General features: G+C 38.1%; 1 protein-coding gene across 4 annotated transcripts in view; it reads right to left on the bottom strand.

Moving 5' to 3' along the window:
- Window positions 1-26,347, bottom strand: part of LOC113115940 (RNA-binding motif, single-stranded-interacting protein 3-like) — a 130,908-nt gene that overhangs the window by 93,060 nt on the left and 11,501 nt on the right. For all 4 annotated transcript variants that reach the window (XM_026283683.1, XM_026283684.1, XM_026283682.1 and 1 more), the window contains exon 2: window positions 10,720-10,877. In XM_026283683.1, the coding sequence (XP_026139468.1) occupies window positions 10,720-10,877 (158 nt within the window). The remainder of the gene's footprint in view (window positions 1-10,719; window positions 10,878-26,347) is intronic.

The raw sequence follows: 26,347 nt of genomic DNA, 5'->3' as shown, positions 1-26,347 counted from the left end.
TACCAGGTTTCGTGTGAATTTATCAACAAAGTCTCCTGCAATTCACACCTTCACACAAGAGTAAGAGTGGGCGGATGTTTTTTTGCGAAAATGGATAATCACAACTCTGGGGTCGCAGAGACTCATTATAGAAACAATACTGGTTTTGTTTGATTTTTTTTTTTCTTCCGTCAATATGGTTTGTCAGTAAACAAAGTAGAAGCCCGGAGGACAAGAGCAACCACATAACAGAGAGTGGAAGACATGAAAATGAGGAGCTCTGCTGGAGAAAGCATGTAGCGGACCAAAGTGAAGGAAACACATGAGAACCATTTGACTCAAACGCTTGATTTGCTGCCATTTCATCTTGCAAAACAAGTGGTTGGACAAACACAGGCGTCTCAGATGAGTGAGTGGGTCGAGGGTGGAGCTGAGGGAGGAATGTAGTCAACATAACTGGCAACATTTCCGCAAGCCAGTGCCATGCTGCGGTCATGCACACGGATGTCTCGCTAACACCAAACTTACGAACAGGAAGGTTTCCTCACAAACAGTTCTCTTGCAGCCAGTAAGGGGGTGCAGGGAGTGAAATTTCCCTGTAATCATGTGCCTGTCTTGTTTTGTTTGTTCAGATGCTTATAAAAGAATCATTGTGAACTACCGAGGTGGGGTAGTGTTTAATAGACAGAGACTATGGTTTTGATTTATAAGTAACAAAATGAAAGTCTTTGTTGAAACCTAAAAAACTTTAATGACCCCAATGCCGTACTTTCTGCTTAACGTAATGCTCTTTAGGATCATTTGTCAGGATGACACAGCTAACACTGTAGCCAAAGGTGGAGGAGCTCACTGTGAGAACATCTGGCAAAACGTCCTGATCGTGCTAACACTCCAGAATGAACTTCAGGGTAGTTTTAAGTTGATGGAGAGCAGCAGTGCTGGGATGTGACATTATTCTACCCAGGTTTAAAGGTTCATTATGGAATGTGTTGGCTTCTCTATCGCAACCTGTGGTTGAAACACAAAACTTTCAAAGTCGTTTAATGTAGAAAATGGATTGGGGGAAGAACAGTTCTGAACACTGATTGTATTTCAATAATGTAATTTTTTGTAATTTTGTGAAATCTTTTATAATGAACCTCTAATGACATAGATAAGGAGTTCTGTCATTTACACCCCCCCCCCCCCCAAACTCAATAGCTTTAGTTTTTTTTTTTTTTTTTTACTATTTAGTTTTACTAGACTATAACTAACTAAATAAATAAATAACATACGTAATAGCTATATGTGACCCTAGATTATAAAACCAGTCTTAAGTCACATGGGTATATTTGTAGCCATAGCTATCAAAATACTGTATGGGTCAAAATGACTGATATTTGTTTTATTTAGTAAAGATCATGCTCCGTGAATATATTTTGTACATCACATTCTTACCATAAATATATCAAAAGTTAATTTTTGATTAGTAATATGCATTGCTAAGAACTTTATTTGGACAACTTTAAACGACTGGTTTTGTCATCCAGGGTATCATATAGATTTAAAATAACGGGTATATATATATATATATATATATATATATATATATATATATATATATATATATATATATATATATATATATATATTTCTTTAGTGTGGTCTTAATGTCGTCAGCACCCAAAGACGCAAGAGCTTTGCTAACTAGCATCGGATGCATTTCATTACAGTGTGCACATATGTAAAATTCATGCTTGCAAATCTCAAGTGTTGTAAGTCACACTAATGAAGTTCTGAACCCTTGTTTTTTATTAAATAGGAGCAGGAATGTTTTTCTGGAATGCATATCAATAGAACTGTTTTGATGATTGCATATCAGGGTTACTGCCGATCAACATAAAACTGTTTCTATGGACGCTGACTTTTGATTGAGAACAAGATTCAAGTGTATTTACAAGATTCAAGTGTGTTTACTAGTTGAAAACTTTCAGAACCTCAAGCATGGAGTTCCCCTCGTGGATGGCTTCGGTGCCAAGAATTCAACCTTAAATAACATCAAGCCAAGAGCCAAATGGTTTACAGTGAGAGACGTTGCATGCTACAATATTAGTAAATCATCTACTCTATGACATATGATGATTATGATATACAGCAATATTATAACCACGAGAACAAATATACCTTTTATATTACTGTATGTCCTTAGAACCGCCTTAAGTGAGCTGGACACAGTTCAAGTAAAAAGGGTGTTGTTTTACACTACAATTGAGCAATTTTAACCAAAGTATATTGTAGTCTTTTCATTAAGACCCTAAAGAAACATATCAACTTCTGGAAAATGGGCATCCGGTGACTCCTTTATAAAAAAATATCTTATTCATTAAAAATAGAAATTGTTTTAAAAATTAAAATGTTTTATATTGGACTACCCTAAAACAGCTTTCCTTTTTCGTTGATTCCACTAAATGCCACAGCTGTCACCTTTCGATTATGCAATAAAGTGCTGTCCTATATTTTAAATATGCTATTTCACTTATGTCAAATAATGTGCCCAAAACATCACATTTAGATGGGCTTAAAAAAACATCTTATTAATACATCAAACATGATCTAAAATATAAATATAACATTTAATTAATTACACACACACACACACACACACACACACACACACACATACATACATACATAATAATTTATATATAATAATACATAATAATTAATTTAAATATTTACATATTTTAGATAAGGTTTATTTTTTTGACATTTTGTTTTTGCAATAATAATAATAATAATTTGTATTTGTATAGCGCCTTTCAAAAACCCAAGGTCACTTTACAGGTCAGGATTTAAGGAACATAAAAAGATAAAAGCGTAAATACCAGAGGACAGGACAAAAACCAAGAACTGACAGTAATATACAGCGACCACTTACAAAGTTAGATTAGGGATACATAAGAATGTAAATAAACATCCATAACAGATTACAAATTACAGACTGAGAGCTGAAGAGTAAAAATGTGTTTTCAAGAGGTTTTTGAAGGAGAGAAGGGAGGATGCTTGATGGATGTTTTGGGGAAGAGCATTCCAGAATCTGGGAGCCACAACACTGAAAGCTCTAGTCACCAGACAACACTTAGGGGTGGCTAACAGTCCCTCACTAGATGATTGTAATGAGTGGGCAGGAACCTAAGGCAGAAGTAAGACAGAAAAATATGCAGGACCAAGGTTGTGGAAAGCTTTATAAGTGAGATTTAGTATTTTGTAGTTTATGCGCAAGGAAACTGGAAGACAATGAAGGTCATAGAGGATTGGAGTAATGTGATCGCTCTTTCGTGTGTGGGTAATCAAGCCAGCTGCAGAGTTTTGAACATATTGTAGTCATTTGATATTATTAGCTGACAGGCCATAAAAAGTGAATTACAGTAATCTAGTTGAGATGTGACGAAGACATGTACTGTATAAAAGTTTCAGCATCCAGCTGACTCAGAGAGGATCGAATATGCAAATTATTACGTAGGTGGAAAAAAGCTGTCTTTTTTTTAAACATTACTTTACCAATGTGATCACTGAATGAAATCAATGAGAACGCCAATATTGTGAATTTTAGAGGAGGGTTTGATCAGATCACCATCCAGATCTATCAGTTGGCCAGCGAGCTAACATACAACAGCTTTAGACCCAATCAGAATTACCTCCGTTTTATCAGTTAAATGTAAGGTCACTTGCTGCCAGCCAAAGCTTGAGTTCCTTGATGCAATTTGTTAATGCAGAAACATTGAGCTGGAAGGTGTGCTCAAATACAAATATTAAATATTCTGTGGTTTCTAGAAAAATATATGCAGCATATAAATATTTCTTGATCACCGAATCAGCATATCAGAATGATTTCTGAATGATCATGTGACACTGAAGCCTAGAATGATGCTGAAAATTCAACTACATATATATATTCCATTATAAACAATTTACTGGAGTCTTTAAGGGACAATAAAAGTCAGAGTAGATTTATGGAGTTATGTTAAATACATTTCATACGCCTCAGATCTTGGTGAAGAAACTCACAACTATTAATATAACTTGAAGACAACACGGTGACAGACAGAATCAAAGAAAGAAAGGAGGCAACAACGCCCTTACAATAACAGATCCTCAGAGAGCTTTAATTAGACTGCTGATACCACACACACCAAAACCTCCTGTCATATACCACAGCTCAGCCAGAACGTGGGATCACAATGTTCTAACTCTGGTCATCTGGATAAAAGAACCATCTCTCCACACTGACCAGAGCAGAAAAGGTCCAAAAGAGATGGCCACAAATGACACACACAGGCCCGATCACACGCCACCACCCTTTCCAACGCAGCACACACTGAACCCTCTGAGCACTTTAGTCAACCCACAAGCATACAAAATCAAATCAACATGAACACAAAAACTGTAAACACCACATGAGGTTAACCAAAATGCCTAGAATGACTTTCAATGAAGATAAATATATTTCTAGATCCACACACGCGCTTTTGAAAGATCGCGACACGGCTCGACGTGCTGTGACAGCCCGAGCTGGGAGCAGATCCCAGCTGATTTGATCACTGTCAAGACAACGTGTATTGTGTACGAAGCTTTCAGCTGCAGTGTGTGAAGTGCTAATGACAGATCTCAAAGGGCCGTCACACACTCTGATCTGTGTTTTTATTTTCCCCAGAGCGCCGGCAGCCACGGATGCCGGACCGTTTGATGTCTCGTGCCGAGAGATGTGAACCAGCATTCTTTCAACTTCTATCCAGGTGGGTGTGTAGGATCTCTTAATTGGCTACCAATGCAGCTGTCTCGTCTGACAAGCCGCTCGACACTTCTGTCCCGTGAGTTATAAGCATCTGATGTTTGTTTGTACGCTCGCTTGCGCCGCTGGATTCGAGAAAGAGGCCCTGTACCTTTGGAAAAGGAGGATTTGCTTTCCTAAAGCGCTATGGCCTTGATTTACTGAATGTCTACATGTATAAAGCCTCGGCGAACTTGATAGAAAGTACATAAAATGTCTAAGCTTAGACATGACTCAATATATAAGTAAAAAATCATGTAAAAAGTGTTTATAATACAGCATTTCTGCTCAACACATAAAGTTGAATTTACAGTAAAAAACAGCAGCTGTTGTTGTCGAAACAGTATCAACGTTTTATATATTACAAAAAAAACTGTATAAACAGTATACTATGCAGTAAAAAACTGTATATTTCATTATCTGAAATAAGGTTATATAGATAGTATAATTATATAGATAGTATAATATAAATATATATATTTATAAAGAAACATAATTGTATTAAAGGGATAGTTCACCCAAAAATAAAAATGTTATGTTTATCTGCTTACCCCTAGGGCATGTAATGGCAGATTTATAAGTGCATTACCAACACCTATCTCTCAAGTGAAGCATTGACACTCCTAATTGAGATTGTAGATAGAGTGTCTATGGTCCATTTGAGAGATAAGTGGCGGTAATGGAGTTATAAGTCTACGATTCGCCGTAAAGCAAAAAGAAGAAGAAGACGTGTCAGGTGTCAGCTGTTCAGACGCACTCAGGATGCGTTCAGGTCAATTACGATGAATCAGCGGTAAAAAATGACAAATATTTTTCAGTTTCTTGAACAGAGCGACCCTTTTGTGTCTTTACATGTCAATGTACTGTCACGAGCCGTAGGGTTTAATTTGGTTTTGTTTGTGTATGTGTTTTGACTCTCAAAGCCGTGATTCCCATCCACTTCCATTATATGACTGCAACCGTTAAAAATCTTTGTTTGTGTTCTACTGAAGAAACAAAGTTACCTGCATGCCCTGGGGGTAAGCAGATAAATACCACATTTTCATTTTTTAAATTTGTACATTTTGCCTAAACTGTCTGAAATAAATAAAATAATAGCATTAAACGAATACTTACAGAAGTGAATTTTCTCTTTGTTTTTGCAGAGGACTCCATAGGTCTCCTATTATTCAGTGAGTTTTCGACATGACTAACATTTGGTGAAGTTACCAAATGCAAAACTCTTCTTTAAATACAGGTGTGACCAACTTATTTGCAAATGTGGATGTGCACAGTTAATCTTAGTTAAATCACCCAGAATAAGCCTACACACACACACACACACACACACACACACACAATCTGTAGATTATACTAGCAAATTAGTATGTTTTTTACATTATTAGTGCACTTTATTTATTATTTATAGTATATCTAGGTCTGTGCATCCAAAACGCAACAGAACCAGTGCTAACTGTACAAGGCTTTTTTTGTCCTTGGTAGAAGTGATATAGGCAAGAGAGTGTGTCAGTCGAATCCAGTCTAAAACACCTTTATCCCAAGTGTTTAGGTACTTTTTGACTAAGCTTCCCACTTCCTCTTCCTCTCCCACCTCACACTATTGACAGGAGCTGTGTGATACTGAGGGAGACAGAGAGATTGAGTTTACAAAGACTTCAAGACGACTCTTGATCGCTAGCAGCTTTTTGGCCCTCATACGCTCTTCTGAACATACCCAGGGCAGTTGAGCTTCAAGAGGAGTCAGCCACTCATCTGACCTCAGGTTAGGTCTGAATGCTGGAGACATGTTGCTGCTTTTAGGTTGAAAAATATAACAGCCGTGAGAAATAACCACAGATATTGCAGAGAAGTCTCATAAGGGAAAAAGTCAGTATAGAGACATTACCCTGCACCAAGAAAACATAAACCTATTGAAGTAGGTCTAACTGCAAAATTTTTTTTTTTTGTTCAGGACACAAATTTTAGATTTGGCATCAAGTGGTAATCAAACACAGTACTAAAATGGCATAAGTAAGCAAGCAATCCTTAAAGGAAAAAAACTAATTCCCTTGATCTTTTGACATATAAGAGGTAATTATATTATAAAAACATCCTGTAAGTTTCAGAACTCAAAACTTTGTTGTTAGTCCAAAAACATCTTAAAGAAGGCGGTTCCAAATTATGATATACTATTAATTTTTTTGAAGTTAAAATCTTGAAACATTATAAGTGGATCTCAGAGAACAGTACAAAATGAAAAACAATATCAATTTCTTGACACCTTTAAATTCATACATTAATATTAATAACGTATCTTGTAAAGTTGAAGATAATTAAAATAAAATATACTTAAACTCTTCTAAATTGTAATAATACTACACAATATTCCTGTTTTTATTTGTGTTTGAAGAAACAAATAAGACTTACCAACCCCAAACTTCTAAATAGTACATAGAGCCACCCTATTAGTTGCCTATAAACCTTGTGTGCTATCTCCAAATGATAGCATCGAGTAAAGAACAGACTGCCAAGACACTAAAAGATTTGAATTGTTGTTTTGGTAAAACTGGATAAAAGTCGCTGGAGAAACGTTTACTTTTGAGAGTGCACTAGGTACAGAGTTGATATCAGCACGCTCACCGAATGCATTTTGAACCATACTCTCTTTTCCATTGCATTTCAGCAGACACATGAATAAAACTCCAGTTAAAAAAAATTGAATTATGAATCAGTCTTCAAATCATTAGAAATACTAGCCTGATTTTCTCCCTGTGATTAGACATCTCTACAGCAGTGAGAAGGATACATAAATCACAAGTGTAGAAAAAGAAGACGACAAATGTACTGTAAGAAAGCAACACTTTGAAATAAAAACCATGACCTGTTATAGCCTTGTCACTGGCACAGAAATGGTTTGCATGCTCTGGATGCCTGAGTTATTTGAGCCCAGGGGGGGTTCTGCCGACTGAAAATGAGATCCTACCCCAGAGGCCCCCCTAGATATGGCAGCCCTGTACACAAGAGCAATTCCTCCACTGCCTCAGTTAGTCAATCAGGCTGAGAGACAGAGAACAAAGGAGGGGGTGCCATTTTTGGGCAGCAAGCCTTGGATGCTTTTCAGTGAAATTAAAATATATTAGCTATTATATATATATATATATATATATATATATATATATATATATATATATATATATATATATATATATATATATATATATATATATATATATATATATATATAAGAGGAGTACAGAATAAAACCAGGAAAATGAGAACCGCTGAATGCCAAGATGCCACTAGAAGCAATATAATAACTTTCTGATCATACTCTCTCTCACACACAAACACACACACACACACACACACACACACACACACACACACACACAGGAAAGAAAAACACAAATGATATCAATTTTATATCTCAGTTGTTTCTCCTAGACAGGAATGAGATTAACTGGAAAGCAAATGAAATCTCCTGCTCCCTATATTTTGCTCTTGAAAAAAAGCCATTTTAGCAATCTTGCATCTGTCTCTTCTAGGGTTTCAAATTCAGAATCAAAAGTCAAAAGTTTTCAACATGAACCAAAACATTTATCATTAAATAAAATACGAGATAAGAAAAAAATGAAATAAAATAAAAAGTAGAAAAGATGTGCTATCCACATTAATTTTATGAGACAGTTCTGTACTATCACTGTATGTTTCATTCATCTATATTTTTTTATGGTCCTCGAGGAATTTTACTCTGCATCTCTTTGTGCATTTTCTCTACTGATCTGAATCTGTGAATACTGCAAAATGAACTTAAAAATGACAAAAACCTATACAGTCCTTTTACCTATTTGTAGATAAAACAATCAAACAAGCCAATATTTCAATAAGTAAAACATAATAGTTAGGGGAGTTACAGCACATTTCTTTTTGCATAACTTTTGTCTTCATCTGCAAAAGGTCAGTAAAAATGTTCACATATACTAAGAGACAAATTGGCAAAAAACATACAGAACTTAGCCGGAATGAAATTTCTAATTCATCCCTTAAAACCTTGCTCCAAGTGTGAGCAGAATCGAGTTGGATTGTATTCACTTTCTCTCTGTACCATTAGATTACAATCAGAGACATAATGAGGGGCTCTGAAATGCAATTATTTTAAATGGTATTGTAAAATGCTGTGTCCTGAGGGTTAATACTCCATGATATCGAATCATGGAAAGGAAAAGTAATGACCTGGCTTACAGACATGACTCTCCGCCCTCTGGTTTCCACCAGCACACATACGTACATACTGTACACACACACTCACATGCACACACAATTGCAGATGCATAATGAAAGCACATAAACATGATGACGATGTATACACCAAAGGCGTTCATTAATAATTCATGATTCATATTCAGGCCTTTTATGAAAACGCCCTGGTACATTTTCAGTTTTTTTTTTTTTTTTGTCTCAGTAAATGTAACAGTCTTCCAGTCTGACCTTTTTACCTCTTCTAATCCAACATAACTGAGAGTAAAAATTAGGATTTTTAAGTTGCAAACATTCTGCATCTGCATCATGACAACGTGCCATTCCTCAATTATCATATAATCTAAGAAAAAAAAAAAACTGTGAGCACGGCAAGCTGAAAACTAGACAGGCTCATTTTCATGGCTGAGGTTTGAGATTCTGCTGAGGCCACCTTTTCTCCTTTAGAGTATAACCCCATTGCACCTTCAGCCTCAAAACCCTGCCAATCATCCGCGGGGAATCACACAAGAAGATCTCCGAAATGTCAGCCTGACAGAAGCACTTTTCACTGCCCTTCCCGCCACTGCAGCAGAGCCACTGGAGGACGTAAAAGGGTCACTAACAGTGTGTGCCTGTGCACAAAATGTGTGCGTATGCATGCACGCAGCTGTAAGCTTAAGATCGCGACACCAGGGTGCCAGATATGCATGCATGGCATCTAAATCACTGTGGTGTTATGTAAAAAAAAAAAAAAATGCAAAGTGTGTTTGTGGACACTCTTTTTTTCTGCTGAGTTCCAAAAGTGAGCCCCAAGGCGAACCCCTTTGACCTTTCCGAAATGCTACTGCCCATTTGGCACGGCAGCCGCAGCTAATAAAACTTTTATAATCATGAATTTTTTATTCCAATCCCGCTTCAGGCCTTGGGCTAACCTGGACGATGGTAGCCCGAGACCCTGAGAGAGATTGAGAGATGTTGTGGGAGGCTGTGCCTTGGGGTTTCATCATTCTACCCCCTGAGTTTCGACATGTTAACATTTGCAGCATTATAAGTGGCATGTATTTCAGTTTTTTTTTTTTTCCTTCTTTCCTTTAAGAAACAAAAACAAACTTTGACTTAAAAACAGTCACAATGAATTCTGGGAACTAATTTCAGCCCGGTAATAGCAGTGATCTGCGTAGGGTCCACAAGACAAAGCAGTCCTTGGTTTAAACGTTGCTTAGAAACTGCTGACCCCATATCCATATTTTCATGGCCGACTATATATGGGTAAAATTAGGAAATTCAGAAAATTTCACAGAAGGTCATGGCACTGGAGTAAATGTCTTAGGTTTTAAGGCAGAAAGCCCCCACACAGGATTTACATTTGCATGAGTCATCTGAGAAGAAGATTATGCAAGCTGCCCCCTGGTTCTTGTACAGCGTTTCACAATGACCTCCCTACACTCTAATGATGCTGACTTGCCATCGCCATTTATGGGCCATATTCTTCTCTGTATCCAAGCACGGTGACTTTTTTCTTTTTCCATTTCCCTGACCTTCTGTGCGTGCATTTACATGATTGCATGAGTTCTTGTATGTGGGTACCTGTGTCTTTGCAACTATAAATAGGTATAGAGTGACTGCTCATTTAGGTGTATAGAACGACAATCCTGACAGACAGAGGATAACAAGCACCGACAGATAGGGGACATCTGGGAAAAGATACTTACGGTTGGCAGAGTTTGATGAGGTCCTGGTCAGTGGTGCCCGGCGGAAGGCCCCGAATGTACAGGTTGGTTTTACTGAGCTGCTCCGCTGCACTGTGGCTGCTGCTATTGGTGCTGGGGCTGGGCGGAGCCATGGGAGGAGGGGGCGGGGCATAAGACTGCTGCAAGACAGAAAGAGGCATAATAAGTTGTTATTAAAAATTTATATGATTTATATTAGATTACCATAATATGCACTTTGGAACAGTAAGATCTTATGACTTGAAGATGACAAAAAATAATATCTAATGTGTATCTCTAGCCACTGTGAGCTTAAACACATGCCTTTAGGTGAAGAGTTTATGAGTCAATGAACCTTAGTGAGAGTCAAAACGATATTTAATATAAAACAAGGCTGTGAGGGAGAGATCTGCAGTCTATTCAATAGATTGTACAATCATAATTTAAAGTCTTAAACATAATATGGGCAGTATTTGCCACTTAAAATGAAAGGCAAATATTTATGCTGATATACAAATGTATTAAACAAGTTGCAATGAGATGCACTTATACAGTAACTCAGCACACGATTCTCAACCATGGTAAGGATCAACAAATTTTAAATCAGTAAAAATATGAACTCTGACAGCTAACTGACAGTGACAACAGAAGCATAAATTAAGCTGGTAAATTTAAAACGATAATATTTTAATAATAAATAACATAAAATGTTTTCATGTTGCAATGCATGCTGGGAACTTCTTCATCTTCAATGTAAAATTGTTTGCTCAGATGACTCAATATGAAAAGTTGGGAGAACATTTGGATATGTTACTTGACTATCTAAATAAGGTAAACCAAACATCTTTTGCTAGAGAAATTTTTAGAGTATTTTTGTTCAGTTCACACACGCAAAAAAAAAAAAATGAAACTGACTTCTAAAAATTATTTGTTCAGGCTACGTTTTTACATTGGTTAGTAGAACTTTTAGAAAGTTTGATTTTTTTTTACAGTGTACTTCTATCCCTCACAGTTTGTTTGAATTTGCGTCAGTTTAAATACGGCTTCTACCCTAACTAAGATTCAGTGAGGCTTTTGAATCGCATACACAGTGAGCGTTTAATATTTTCTGACAGACACGGCAGTCAGATATAGAAACATCACTGTGACAGTTAGACTGTGGCATGAGAGCTATTATTTATGTGAGTGTGTGCTTTCCTAGTGATGTCTATGTAATGAACTGTGTGTGTGTGTCTGGCCCGTACTTTCTCTGTGTTTGTGATAATCATTGGCTGTCAGTTGTGCTGTACACTGGCAAGTCTCCCCTGGCATTAATCTATTACCTGCACTTCCCCACAGCCTGCAATTTCCTCCAGACAGGCGGTAAGACAGACAGACAGACGGGCCTATCGCAGCTTGAATAGGTTCTGCATTCATATAATTCACACAGCCCTGTCCCTCAGGCTACAGTTATGAATGAACCCATTGAATTCTCAGGAATACAACACACAGACAGGGAATAGAAGACGAAGGACTGCCATTAAAACACACTTTGCACATGTGCATAGAGGGAAATATATGCCTCATGTTCCAAATGAAAAAGTAGGGGATTTTATATGAATATGAGATGGTTGGGCCTAAGCACATTGCTTGAACAATTACATACATACCAGCAGTGTTGTTAGTAGGTAACTAAAATTAGAGGCACTGCTTAACTTTATTTTCCTTCATATACAATTGTTAATTTGTTGTAGCATTTCTAGAAACATGTTTCTTTTTCCAACTTGTAGTAAGTAACCAAACATTACATTTCTGCAAGTCCAAAGAGTGAACAAACACGCACTCCTAAATGGTCGAGTGTATGTAAGCTATGCCTGGAAAGTCATTTTAGTGAATTGATTCGTTGTAAACCGTACCCTGACTCTTTCCCCCAAACCATATGGAAAGCCAGAATTATTAGTAAATCGGTTCACCTTAAGCATTCCACTCTTTCATGTAATTCGCTCGAGAATTCGTTCAAGAATTTGTCCTGGTTACTTCCAGCTTTGCTACTGATTCATAAAAAACATCCTGTTTTGCTTGCAGAAAAAACATGATTACATGAATGAATTATATATATATATATATATATATTTACTTCATCAAAAGTAATGCAGAAGTACCTTAAAGTGTTATTTTGCCATAAACAAAACAAAAAAATATAATACATATTCTTTTTTTATAATATGTAATATAATATTGTATAGCATTACTTTTAAACCAAATGTTCCCCAACACTGATGCACACATAAGACTGTCCCAAAAGCTGTGTCTTATTGTGCCAGAACCCTACATGAAATCTGGATATAATAAATACACCCAATTCCCAGAAACTATACACACCATATGCGTGTCTGACATGCCTGACATGGCTTCAGGCAGTCATGCACACACGCATGATCTGACTGCACAAAAAGCTTCCTGTGTGAGTGGAAGCTTATCAGACCCACCCGGCCCAGTTCTCCTCAGCAGATCGGGGGCCTGGCCTCCGCAACACGATGCCGGGATGGAGACAGACCGAGCGCAAGAGAGCAAAAGCTCGGCTGATCAAAGTGCTCGCCACAGACACCTCTTTCAGCCAATTTGTGCAGCTGTCAGGGGCACTGCGATAGCGCGTCAGGGTGTGTAGTGTGTCAGGAGTCATGATGAGGGAAGCCTTTGAAACGTCAAAGGCGTTCACTTTGCCGTCAGACGGGCTGGGATTAGAGGGAAAGGGAGAGATGATGTTGCTTTTACAACGGACTCCAGCAGGAATCACACACATACACATACTCTTGGCGTCTCTATAGCCACACACACTAACAAATCCCATTCATTCGTTCAGCTTTAGCGGTGCCACTTAAGTCAAGCGAGGAGACCCTGGGAGACAAATTGTCTGATGATAGATGTGCTATTAGGCTACACATATGCTGTCTGAAACACATTAGCACATATAACATTTACATTTGTGATGTGTTATCAGTTGACAACTGTTTGTCTTGGGGTTTTGCTTTGGATAGAAGTATTTATACAGTATACGTTGTAGTTGTGGCTTAGTGGTGTGTCACTTAGGATGAAAATTTTTGAGTTTTGGATAAAATTAATAATTTAACTATAATTTTACAAATGGACAGCTGAAAAAAAAAATGTAACAATCACATATTTAGATCTGTTTTAACGTCCTCATACTAAGGGTCATGACACAAGAAACAAAACTGACCTAATGGCAAAGTCCTTATTAAGACACATAATGGCAAAATAATAATAATAATAATAATAAATAAATCATTGCATATGATTAATTTCTTTTAACTGTGCAAAAATGTTAAATGGGTAATGGTACTGTAAGTTCCCTAATATTCAAGCTGGAAAACTGTAATAGACATTTCATGTCATTTTACAGCAAAATACCGTTTTTGGAAGTGGAAAAAGCATGTATAATGTAATTTACAAAAAAAAAACGTAAATTGGCATTTCCAGGATTCTCTGTGTTGCATTTAAAATCTTTGAAATTTTTGTCCTTTGAAATATCTCTGTTTCTTCTTAGTTTTTTCTTACCAGTTATGTTCATTAGGGTTGAATTTTACATCTATGGTTGTTAAATTACTGTTTACTGTATATTTCAGTTGCATGTGTCACCATGATGGTGTTTAGTGTTTAACACTAAATAGTATAAATACAATGAGATGTTAAATATGTAAACCTAAAATGTTGATATTGTATTTTTTATGGTCAAATTCTGGCAGTCACAGCTGCCAGACTTTTAACGTAAATTGTACAGATTTTGTTTTTACTTAGGAAGTGCATTTGTTGTCCAGCCATAGCTAGTAATTGGTGGCTGCTGTTTAGCTTTGGTGCTCATATAGTCTGCATGAGTTTGAGTCCGGCTTGCATCATCTGTTACATTCATCTCCCATCATTTCTATATCCCTATTCTGTAGCTTTCAATCAAAGCAGCAAAAAGGCTGAAGTCTTACAGAGAAGAGGAAACCAGTTATTGTCTGCTAATTAAACAATTCCTGCCTTTCTTCTCCTTGTCTTTTGCTCTCTCTCAGCTCTGTCTTCTACCACTCTAATGACTGTAATCTGTCCATTCAGGCCCCCTCTTCTTCCGCAGCCTGGCTTCTGTAAACTGTCTCCTCCTCTCCCCGCCCCCTCCTCTACTACAGATAAATCCATCCATCCCTTCCTCCCTCCCGCTTCCACTCCTTCCCGCCGTATCCCAGGGTTGGCTGGTACGTAGCTGGGCTCTGCTCTTTATTAAAGGGTGAGTGATGTGCACACACATTATCTCCTCGCTGCACGCCCAGATAGCCTTCATTTCCCTAAAGAGTACTCCAGTCACCAAACAATTAGTACTTCCTCGAGAGCCCTCGAAAATAGGTTTCGAATGACCGCCTCTTCTCTCCTCCAACCCCTCTCCCTCCCTCTGTCTGTCCGTCTGCCTTTTCCTCTATCTCTTTCTCTCTCTCTCTCTCTCTCTCTCTCTCATTATTTCTCCTCTGCTGTTCTTCGCAGAGAGAGAGACTGACCTCTATCAGGTCAGCTTTCTTGCGCTGCCTGCTGAGTATGTGGAGTTAACCCCTGCCTCCACCAATTGTGATTATGCTTAGGCTGTGGAAACGGACATGTGTGAGCACACTGCATATGCATGCATTTAAGACTTTTATGTAAAATATATTAAAGTAAATTTGTATTAGAGAAATTAAAAACTTGGTGTATTCACTCAATGTAAATACATTTTTAATGTATTAATGCATTACAAATTTAAATGCATTAATGGATAGATCAAAGAAAATAAAATGAAGTCATGACACACATGCCATAAGTTTTTCCAAATGTGTAGGAAAGGTCTAATAGCATTTCAATAACAGTTTGGATTCTTCTGCAGAAAGTGTTCGCAAAACACACACACACACACACTCATGCACTCGGCCTCGCTCCTGACTCTAGTGATCGATAGTACAGGCCGTGACCCTGCTGTCACAGGGACCAGAGCAGGACACGGCGAGCATTGCTCTCCTTCCCTCAACTCTCCCCCCAGGGCCCCTTGGGGCGAGGGAAAGAATGCTGGCTATTTAGGGAAAGGGTTTGAGATCCCCTGCATCCGGACAGCGGAGGCCCAAGGAAGCCCCAAAGATTACACTGAAAACTCTGCGCACACACACTCATCGCACATAAACACATGACTCTATCTGACCCAGAAATATATTACCACACACATTAGCCCATTAGGCTCTCAGGAAGATCTATATGTTAGAGTTACTGCAGCAAAGGTAGGAGGGATACTTCTTGCAGAGAGAGAGAGAGAGAGAGAGAGAGAGAGAGCGTGAGTGAGCGAGCTTTAAGCCTTCTTTGCAAGCGTGCATTGAGTGCTCTCTGCCATTAAAGTTCATAGTCGATAACATTTTGCATTAGAACCTCTATGAATTACAGAATTTCATATGAAATAAAGAGATGGTCTTCTTCTACAGCTTTCTTTTGTGCTGGAGACATAGAAAGTGATCATTACTGATGAAATGATAAACATTTGCCTTCACTAGAATGACTTAACAAAGGACTCTTGAAGTAAGTGAGCATGTCAATAATCAGTGTCATGAATGATGAAAATGTCATGTCCATGTCATCAATCATAGGTCTTGTCTGGTTCTGCTGTCTAATTATCCTGTAAATATGGAATCTTAAAATATTGAATTAAATAACAATGTTTAAGAGCAGATAAAGATTCAGATAAAGATTCAGAGGGAGGCAATGTCTCTTTTCCCTCGCTTGAATTGAGCGCAGTCTCATTAGATCCTAAAGCACAGCGTGACTGTGTAGGAGTAAATGCAAGAATGCAAGATGTGGCAAGGCAATGCCTCTTTAGCGCTATGATTGGCCATGAATGGGATAATACACGCCTGTTATGTTCGCAACTGCTCTGCTAATTGACCTGAATGGGTCAAACTGGTGGAAATAGAAGGACTAATTGACCCTTCAGTACCTTAGCAACTGTTGCCAGTGGCCAGTTTTTTGCTTGTTTTTTCTATATATACTGTATGTCTATGGAGGGCGTTTTTGGATAACACAGTTTTATTGACATTATCCAAATATACAACACCACAGTGTAGCTGGGGCTCTTATAATAGTGGCACAAGGTACCCAGAGATGTTTATCTTGTTTTGTTTCTAAATCTTTAAATTAATCCTGAGAAGTGCTTGAGGATTTGGCCCTCAATCCCAAATGAACACAAATAGCATCAGTAAATTAAATTAATGCAACAAAGGCAGATAAATGCTTTGCAATGCCACAGTCCTGTAGTTCTATGCTTTTGGATATTGTATACAGTTTGTCAGAGTTAGCAACAGTAACCAAGGGGGGCAGAGCATAGGGAAAGGTCAGTGTTGACATGACCATATCTGGTCAAATCCAGAATGTTTTAAAAAAAACTGTAAGTGTGATAAATTTAGTAAGCACCCGACTTGGTTAAATTAAAGCTGACCATCGCCATTTCCTATCCCAGTATGAGTCATCTGAAAAGTCTAAATACCGTGGCTCTCGGATGCTTTCTGATGAACTTTGTTGGTTTTGGCATCACCTGACACGGCAGCAATGGCTTAACCAATAGTGTGAGTGTGAGGGCGGGATTAATGGAGGACAGTTAGAGTGCCAGGGAAACCTGTTTAAAAATATTAATTATTTTTGAATAATTTGTCTGAATTGAACGAAGATGTTCACTTCCCTCTCAGAGACTTTTTTTTTACCCACATCGTTCATGCGTTTCACCCTTTGAGAAACCTCAACGTGTATGGACCACACGCAGAATAAACAGGTAACAGAGCACCAGTCTGTACCTTTCTTAATTCTTTCTGTCAGCAGGAATGTGAGGACAAATAAGCTGGCTTTAATTTAGAAGAAACATGTTGCTCCAGACACCTAACCACACTCCAGCTTGTTAACGTCAGGCCCACGCACCGTTAATGTCATGAACGAGTTACACAAACATTCGCCCAGAAAACACTAACAACATCTTCCTCACCGGTCTCTCTCACGACAGCACAGCAAGCAAAGGTTCACACTCAGTTTGCAATCAAACTCATCAGCCTACGCAACATATGACAATCCACGCCTCATTCCGCACAGAATCGGTTCACATCTGTGGCTCCGCTGTGATGACACTAAAGGATTATTCACCACAATTGTTCGACCTCTCGAGTATCTGCGACTCATGAATAATCATCACCACCTCCTTATTATGCAGATATATGCTAATTTCTCTTAAATATATTCAAAATTCACCCCGCCTCTTTCTTCGGTGAGGTCAAGGTTTAACTAAGTTGGCATGTATGGAAACTGGCTCAGGTTTTAATTGTCCATTTTTTTCCAAAGAGAAGGAAAAATTGAAATAAAGTTGATGCGTGGATTTAAACGCATCTGGAATTTAGGCCGAATTCTGAGTTAATTCGTTACACTACATTAGCGGATGTCTCTCTATTTAAATACCCCTTCCTTCATGACCCGCAAAATCCCGGCCCCTCAGGGGCAAGCGCAGCACATTCAAATACGAGGAAACAATCAGAGTGTGCTTATTTGCATATGAACGGGAGATGGAAGCCGCAAATCCGCGGCAGTCCATTTTAATCGGAGAATGACTTCCTCTTGTATTCTTACGAGAAACAGTCTGATAGCATTCTCTCCTCTCGTCTCCCAATCTTCCTGCTGAAATTAACATCCGAATGTGCTGCTCGCTTTGGACCAGACCGCTCAGAGAGCCGTGCAGACGGTAGCAGTCCGCCAACCTCTGTTGCCCCGGCAACAAAGTGGAGGACATGGTGAGGTCTTATCAATCAATTAGAAATGTCTCTGTTCACTAGAAGCATTGAGCCATTGGGTCATGATTTCTCCACAGTTTGTCATATTCATTAGGGCCCTTGCCAGAATTGCATTGGTGTAAAAAAATAATAATAATAATAATTAATGTCAGTCAGAATGTAATTTTTTTACATGTGATTTATAGACTAGATATTCTATACTCACAATATGATTAAACTCCATTTAAGTTTGTAAAACACTGAACATAATTAATGTAATTAGTGTTCAAATTAAATCAGTTTCCTTTAGGAGAATGCAGGATGCACAGAGAAAATCAGAGGAAGTCACTGAGCCTTTTTTTGGTCAAGAGTCATACACAATTCATTTAGCTCGGGAAGAGCACACTTCCTGTGCCTTCGTTAAAATTCCTTCATCAGGTTTGCTATTGCAGCAGGGCTTCCAAGAACTCCGGACTAGACCCATTCAAGGGAATTCCTGTCTCCAGAATCCTTTTTTTTTTCATTCCCAGAAGCTGTCTGAGGAACAGCCACTGTTAATTGGCATCACATGACAGCTGAGTGGGTTTAGGGGTCACATCCATGTTACAGTGAATTGATGGAGGGAAGCTAAATTAAATCATTACTTTATTCAGCACTGACAGTGATGTGCACACAGTGAAGGTATCAGGCTAAAGGTTCTGCTCCTGGAAACTTCCACTGGATGGGATTCGTTCAACAAAGCAAACAAATATAGAAATGAGTATAATAAAAATATTCTGCACTAAAAGATTTTTAGACAACTCAGATCGTAGATCAGACAGTCTTTAAAAATGCCTCAAAAACCATGTGGTTACTGACGTACTACTGATGTGTGTGTTAATACTGTTTATATATACTGTAGTATACAGTAATACGGTAGAGTAGTCAGGCAAAATATAAAATAAAATAAAAATATTTTCATATTAAATGCAAATTATATATTTATATACACACACATACACACACACTTAACACTTTTTTCAGAATTTCTGATAATATAATTTGCAATATATATAATATATATTAATCTATACCTTATGCTGCTATAGAAAGCCATAGCACTCTGTGAATGAAATTGTGCTCTGCAGTTCTTGGCCTCTCTATACAGCTGCTGTACCAGAACACACACATGCACGCACGCATGCACACACACATGCACACACAAACACACACACACACAGATGATAAAGAGTCTTACATGCCTCGTGTCCTTGTGCCTCCCTCCACATTGAGTCATCAGCTCTGCACTCCATTAATCACACATCATCAAATGTTGTCACATCATGTTAGTAAGTGTGTGTATGTGTGTTCAGGCATCTGTGTGGTCTCCAAATGCAATCTATATGTTTTAGCCCCCATGCAGCCTTGCACTTCCACTTGCTTTCAGACGTACATAAATAAATAAAGAAATAAATGATACAAAGGCGCAGATCCATGTCTCAATGTCACCCTCTCTGGGTGTTACAGAAACCTCAGCTAAGCTCGATGCTGACACTGAGATGGAGGGAGATAGCCAGTTTGTGGACAGAGTATTATATTCCCTCAAATAGACACTGAATACGAGTGACATTGAAGCAGCCATTAATCAATTTTCATACCTAGTCCTTCATCAGTTCACTAAATGCTGGAGCCTGATTTGATCGATAACAGAGGAAAAGGGGAACAAGACAGACGCTAGCCATGCAGATGATGATCAAGACATAGTCTGTGCTGGAAATGATTTAAAAGCCATATCAAATTACCATGAAAAGTTCTGTATATATATATATATATATATATATATATATATATATATATATATATATATATATATATATATATGTATATATATATATATATGTACATATATATATATATATATATATATATATATATATATGTATATATATATATATATATATATATATATATATATATATATATATATATATATATATATATATATATATGTATGTATGTATGTATGTATGTATATAATTATTATTATTTATTTTTTTTGCCTATATTGAATAAGGCAATATGTTTTGAAATTCGATGTGCAGGCATATACATTGTGGAAGTGTGTTAAAATCCAAAGATGAGCAAAAATAAGCAATTACTTATAAATTCTTATAATGCAATTTGCATGTAATGGAAAATACATTTTATATACATTTAATAGATTGAAAATTTATTAAATTAAATATTACAATTAAATTATTTTTAAATTAAATATGCATATACATTTAATAAAAATTTAATATATGTTATAAATTAAATATATTTAAATATACATATTTATATTTAGATGTTTCTCAAAAATAATGGGAAAAAATTGCTTTTTGCCCTAGTTGGTGTAGTGACAAGATCTAACAGCAGGGGCTTGCAGGGTCATGCTAACCATCCAAACCTAGACCTCACGGGTTTGAGCATCCCCACAAGCCTGACACCCATTAGGGTGACCATTATTTTTCATATATTTCTATTGATGATTTTAGATTTTAAACAAGACTAAAAGTCCAGCCTCATAGATGCATGTCCTGCGGCTGTGTGGTGTGACGCATGCAGTGTTGCGTGGGTGTGCGGCCGCTAACAAGAGATCCACAAGGGTGCTGCTGTGTCAGAGCACACACTCAAGGACGTGGCAGTGGTCCAGGCGTAGGACGTGAGCAAGCTAAGATGATCTCGTAGCCCATGTGGAGTCCACGCATTGAACACATGTACAACGGATGCATAATATGAAGCAGACAGGATGTCATGTTCCAATATATCATGTGCATGGTTATTAGATTAAGGAATACAAATAATTAGCTGCACCTCCACCTTCCTGTCCTTGTCTAATTCCTGTCACAATGCAAGATAAACTGATTTATATGGCACCACACATTTGCTGTTGTGTGTCTAGGAGATTTCGTAAACAATGCATAATTAAAGTCTTAAAGGTATAGTTCATCCAAAAATTTGATTCGGTCAGCTTATTTTTAAATTCTGTTAACTATTATTTAATTCTAAACCGTTTTTCTTTCTTACCTTCTTGCTTGCTTGCTCTCCCATAAAATTTCTGCACTACATTTGAAGTCTAAATTTCTCTAAAAATCTGCTCTAGTGTTTTGTGCTATTTAGCTTTAGATCCTTAAATGAATCAGTTGATCCAGTTCACAGAAACCTTCTGAATGATTCATTTGATTCTTTACCTCCCTGATTCAGTGAATTGTTTGCAACAGTCTACTGGAGAATATTCACTGAGATCATGACTTAACTTTCAGTCTGTTTGCATAATGTATCATCTTTGTAGCTCCACAGCTCCAGTCTACATTTACATTCATTATATTGAAAACCATGCATGGCCAGGAAAATTATTTTGTGTTCCGCATTAGAGATAAAGCCATGCAGGGCTGACCTGCCATAAGAGTGAGTAAATAATGGCAGAATTGTTTTTGTTTGTTTGTTTTTTACCGCTTGTGTTTTTTCACCCTATGAACACAGTCTGAAGTGGGATGGACAGTGTTCTTTCTGTTTTCAATTCTGTGTTGTTTGTCCACCCACTCAATGTAATTATCTCTTGAGATATTTGTGTTGGCCGGACACAATGTGATCATTCAAACAAATAATCAGGGTTGAGTCTCGGTTTAATGTCAGAATGATGGAAAAGTGTGGGAGTGAAGGGAATAGAATGACACAAAAAAAGAAAAATCCAATTATTCGTGCATAATAACAATCGCGCGGTATTCGCGGGCGATTGCCAGCACGTACTAACCCGGCGCTCGCTGTCTCTCCTACTGTCTAAGTGCCAATTATGGTACAGGCGGCGGACATCCGCTTGAGCCAGGCCTCTTTCCGCTAGACCCATTAGGAGTTGCATCGAGCATGATAGTGCTGTTTAGTCGAACACTGCACCATAAGAGCCGTATACTGCTCCGGTGCACCAGCTTGCAGTACACACACACATGCATGCTTGAGCTGATCAGGCTACCGAAGTAGATGGCATGCTGTTCCCTTTCAAAATCATTAAAGCAAGGGTGGGGATTTTCCTAGAGCTCTGCGTGTCTAGCACAATGCGGACGTATCACTGTCCTCTTCTGGAATGCAGCAGTGTTACCTGAGAAAAGCCTGCTTGCGGCAAGAAGGCCGGGTGAAGAGAGGGAGGGATGCATAGACGATTCGGAACAGTGATGGAGGGAAAGAAAGAGGGATAAAGAACCCAAAATGGACATGAGGGAGAGAGAGAGAGAGAGAGAGAGAGAGAGTACATGAGAGGCAGGCCCTTGTGAATTGCCTCTTGTTATTAATAATTGATTCTTTGAAAAGACTGTGCGGTTTAATTGGTGGTAAGGGGTGATCCTGGCACACACACACCTCTGGGAGTCTCTCTGCAGCTGGTTTCCAGTAACGCTGGCTCAATTTGAGGGCGAGAGAGCAGTGCTCCACTCAAGAGAGAGAAAGAATGCATTTGAAATTGAAACCTACCTGGAACGACTCAAGCTGTGTCTGCAAGGAATTCACTCCAAAGTGCTGGAAAGTATACACCTTTGCATGTCAGACTCTCGTACTGTTGTACCCGGACCAAAGGCCACAACCTGCATGCTTTGATGACAACTGCAGCTGCATTTTATTTTAGAAAGCGTAATTGGAATAATTTAGACTGAAATGAATATTCTGTCATTATTTACAAACTCAAATGTTGTTCCAAACTAGTATGACTGAATTAGATCATTACAGCAGTGTTTCAGAGTGCTCAGACTGCAAAAAAATAAATCGATAAAAATAATTCGTGATAAAAGAAGGTATTTTCAGTTGAAATATCTTAGAATCCTTGAAATAAAATAAATATACTTTAAATGCAACACTGCATAAGATGTTAACACAGTTAATTAACAGTTTTCCAAGAATGTGACTTCAAATAATGTATTTTAAATGTATTTTGTCTCACTGCACTAGCAGATTTTTTTATTTGTTTATAAACAAGTGAACAGAAAAAAATCTGCTATGGAGTAAGTCACATTTTCATATCATAGAAGATCTAAGAAAACAAGTCTTACAATATTGTGCAGTCTTGCTTCTCAATTTAATGTATTTATATTGTTACTGTAAATAAAAATGTATATTGTGTTTTTAAGGTCATTCTTTACCCATTTTTTTGTTTTTTTGTTTGTTTATTTCGTTTTTTTTTAATAGATGGCTATTAAACTTTCAAAAATGGATCCATAAGACTTATGCCTATGTTATGAGTCTTCAGTGAACAGTTCTTAAGATAACAACCCATTGGAAGGAATGATTATTAATAAATATGGGAATATGTCTGTGCCTTCACATAAAGTCTTACGGCCTCAGAAGAACACATGCTATATAGACTACTATTACAAAATAAGTTTTCATTTTTAGGTTTCATCTGTTTCGTTAACATTTTGTGCAATAATTATTCACTTTAAAATTTTGACTGAAAGCTGCAGCGCCACAAAATCTGTTCTGTGCAGTGTCCCGTCCACAATCTGACCTTCTCCACATATTGGATTAATTCCTAAGTCAATGTTCAACACAAACCAGCACCACAATGGAAACAGAGACGTATTTACAACAGACACTTGCCGTATATTCAAAAAGGAGCACACTCTTGACAAAGACCAGAGCCAATTTGACCAGATAACATCTGTGGAGACCAGAGGAAGCTTTTCCTTTTGTGCAAAAACCAGAGCTGCCGCCTGTGAGAAATCTCCGCTTTGAAGATTCTCTGTCCTATTAAGCTAAAACCTGCTCTGGAGACCATATTTGCCTCAGGTAACTCAGGTTCTTTCCTATAATAAACAGCAGTACCGCATCCTCCATTAGGACCTTTAATAAAATTCTCTGGGAAAAAAAAAAATTGTGTGACGATCCTTTCGAAAAGCTGAGATCAAATTGAATTGCTTGAAAAGCTAAAAGGCAGCGGGGGAAAGAAAAGGATTTCCAGTGTGTGCTACGAGAAGACAGAATATCAAGCCGGTATGACAAAGAATCAAGTCAAACAGCGCGTCGGTGTGGTTTGAAAAGTTTCAAAACTGACTGAAAGCTGTATGAAATCTGAAGTGTGGCCCAGAACAGACCTAATTGCTGTAATTTGTGTGCACAGTGTGTGAACAGCACTTGCAGCGGCTATAAAAAGGATGTAATCAATACAGAAGATATAGACATGGCAATACATTGTGTGTGCGCTTATCTTTTCATCTCTAGTCTAGCTCGCATGTGCCTTTGTGCTGTTAGCCATGATAATCTGTAGATCTGGATTTGCCCACCCTGCTGAATTATGCAAACCCAGCTCAGCTCAGGCGTGAGGAGTTAAACTGGGCTGGCAGTGGGAGATAGACAGCTTGCAGCCTTTCTTTTAAAGGAAAGAAGAGAGTTAATGTTATATCCCTCTGTTTTATTCTTTCTTTGATCAATCTATGTATCTATCTACCTGTCTGTCTGCTTGTCTATCAGTCTGTCTTTAGGTATCCATGTGTGCGTGCGTGCGTGCGTGCCATGGTTTTTCTGGACAAGTGCCATGCATTTTGTGTGACAGTACTGTGATAGAATCCTTTCAAGGACCATGAATAGGCCATGAAATTCGTTGAAGGACCATTTTAAGGTAATTGTAAAAAAATTTTGGTAATCATTTGGTATTATTGTGTGTATAATACATTCACATTCATTCACTTTGGCCTTGCCAGGATATTCAGTAATAAACCTTTACTGTTGCACTTCAGAAACAAAGTCATCAGGGTTGAGGTTGAACGATCCCTATACATTTTATATTTTATATACATATATAAGATTTTTTATAAGATGTACATATATCTTATTATCAGACCTCTTGATTCCTGTTCTGTGTAATGCCAAGGTTGAATTGCAGACACTGGTCTTCTGTGAATTCCTCTAGCAGACCATCTGCAGCGCTCAATGGTTTGAGAGTGTTGTGCATCAGGGAGGAGAGGCCAGTAAGTGAGCAAGCCCATTAGGCTACGAGTGTGTGTGTGTGTGTGTGTGTGTGTGAGAGAGAGAGATATGAGATGCTGCTCTTAGACAGTGATAGGCTCATTAGTAGGGCTAGGATGTTATGCATTCGAGTGTGTGTGTGTGTGTGTGTGTGTTTGCGTGCATGTTTGCAGTCTAATTAGCATCGGACAGTTAGAGTGACTGTGACCCAAGACTCACTCCGACCTCTTATTCCGACCTGCCTGCCGGCGTCCGCAAGTTCTATCCAAACCCCACAAACACGGTCATTCAAAGAGACACGCAAACATCCACACACCCACACAAAAGAGAAAGACATCCCTTCACGCATGTCAATACACTCTCTAATTGGCTTGTACGGGCATCCCTGTTTTCTTTAAACAAATGTCAGCCATTAAGCCGCGAGTGAGATGATTAGTGTGAAGTTGGTGTGCGGTGCACCGATACACATGTCCTCTTATGGAATGTGTCCGCAGAGCCATTAGCACGCCGTCCCTTGACATGCCCCGTGTCCTCTCTCCTCTCACACCTATTTGTCAAAGCGGCCCACGATTTCTTGCGAAAATAATGACACCCGAATCAGAGACTGAGACTCGTGTGTGTCAAATCTTATTTTTTGAAGTGCAAGATGGTTTTTTGACAGAAAAGGAAGCTGATGGAAGTCAGACTGACTGTAGATGCGGGCGTTGGAAAGTTTAAAAGACATTTTAAAGTTTAACATCCTCCCCCAAAAGGCCCTTCTGCTTTCTGGCTACCGCAGTGCGAGATGAAAGTGCTTGTGCTTCTACAAAAGACTTATTTTTTTTGTGCCTAGCACCACTTTAGCCAGCTAAATGCATCTCATCCCAGCGACTAGC

This window comes from Carassius auratus, chromosome 16 (assembly GCF_003368295.1).
Source record: "Carassius auratus strain Wakin chromosome 16, ASM336829v1, whole genome shotgun sequence".
NCBI lineage: Eukaryota > Metazoa > Chordata > Actinopteri > Cypriniformes > Cyprinidae > Carassius > Carassius auratus.
Note: the sequence above shows the minus strand (reverse complement) of the source record. Positions and strands in the feature narration are given on the sequence as shown.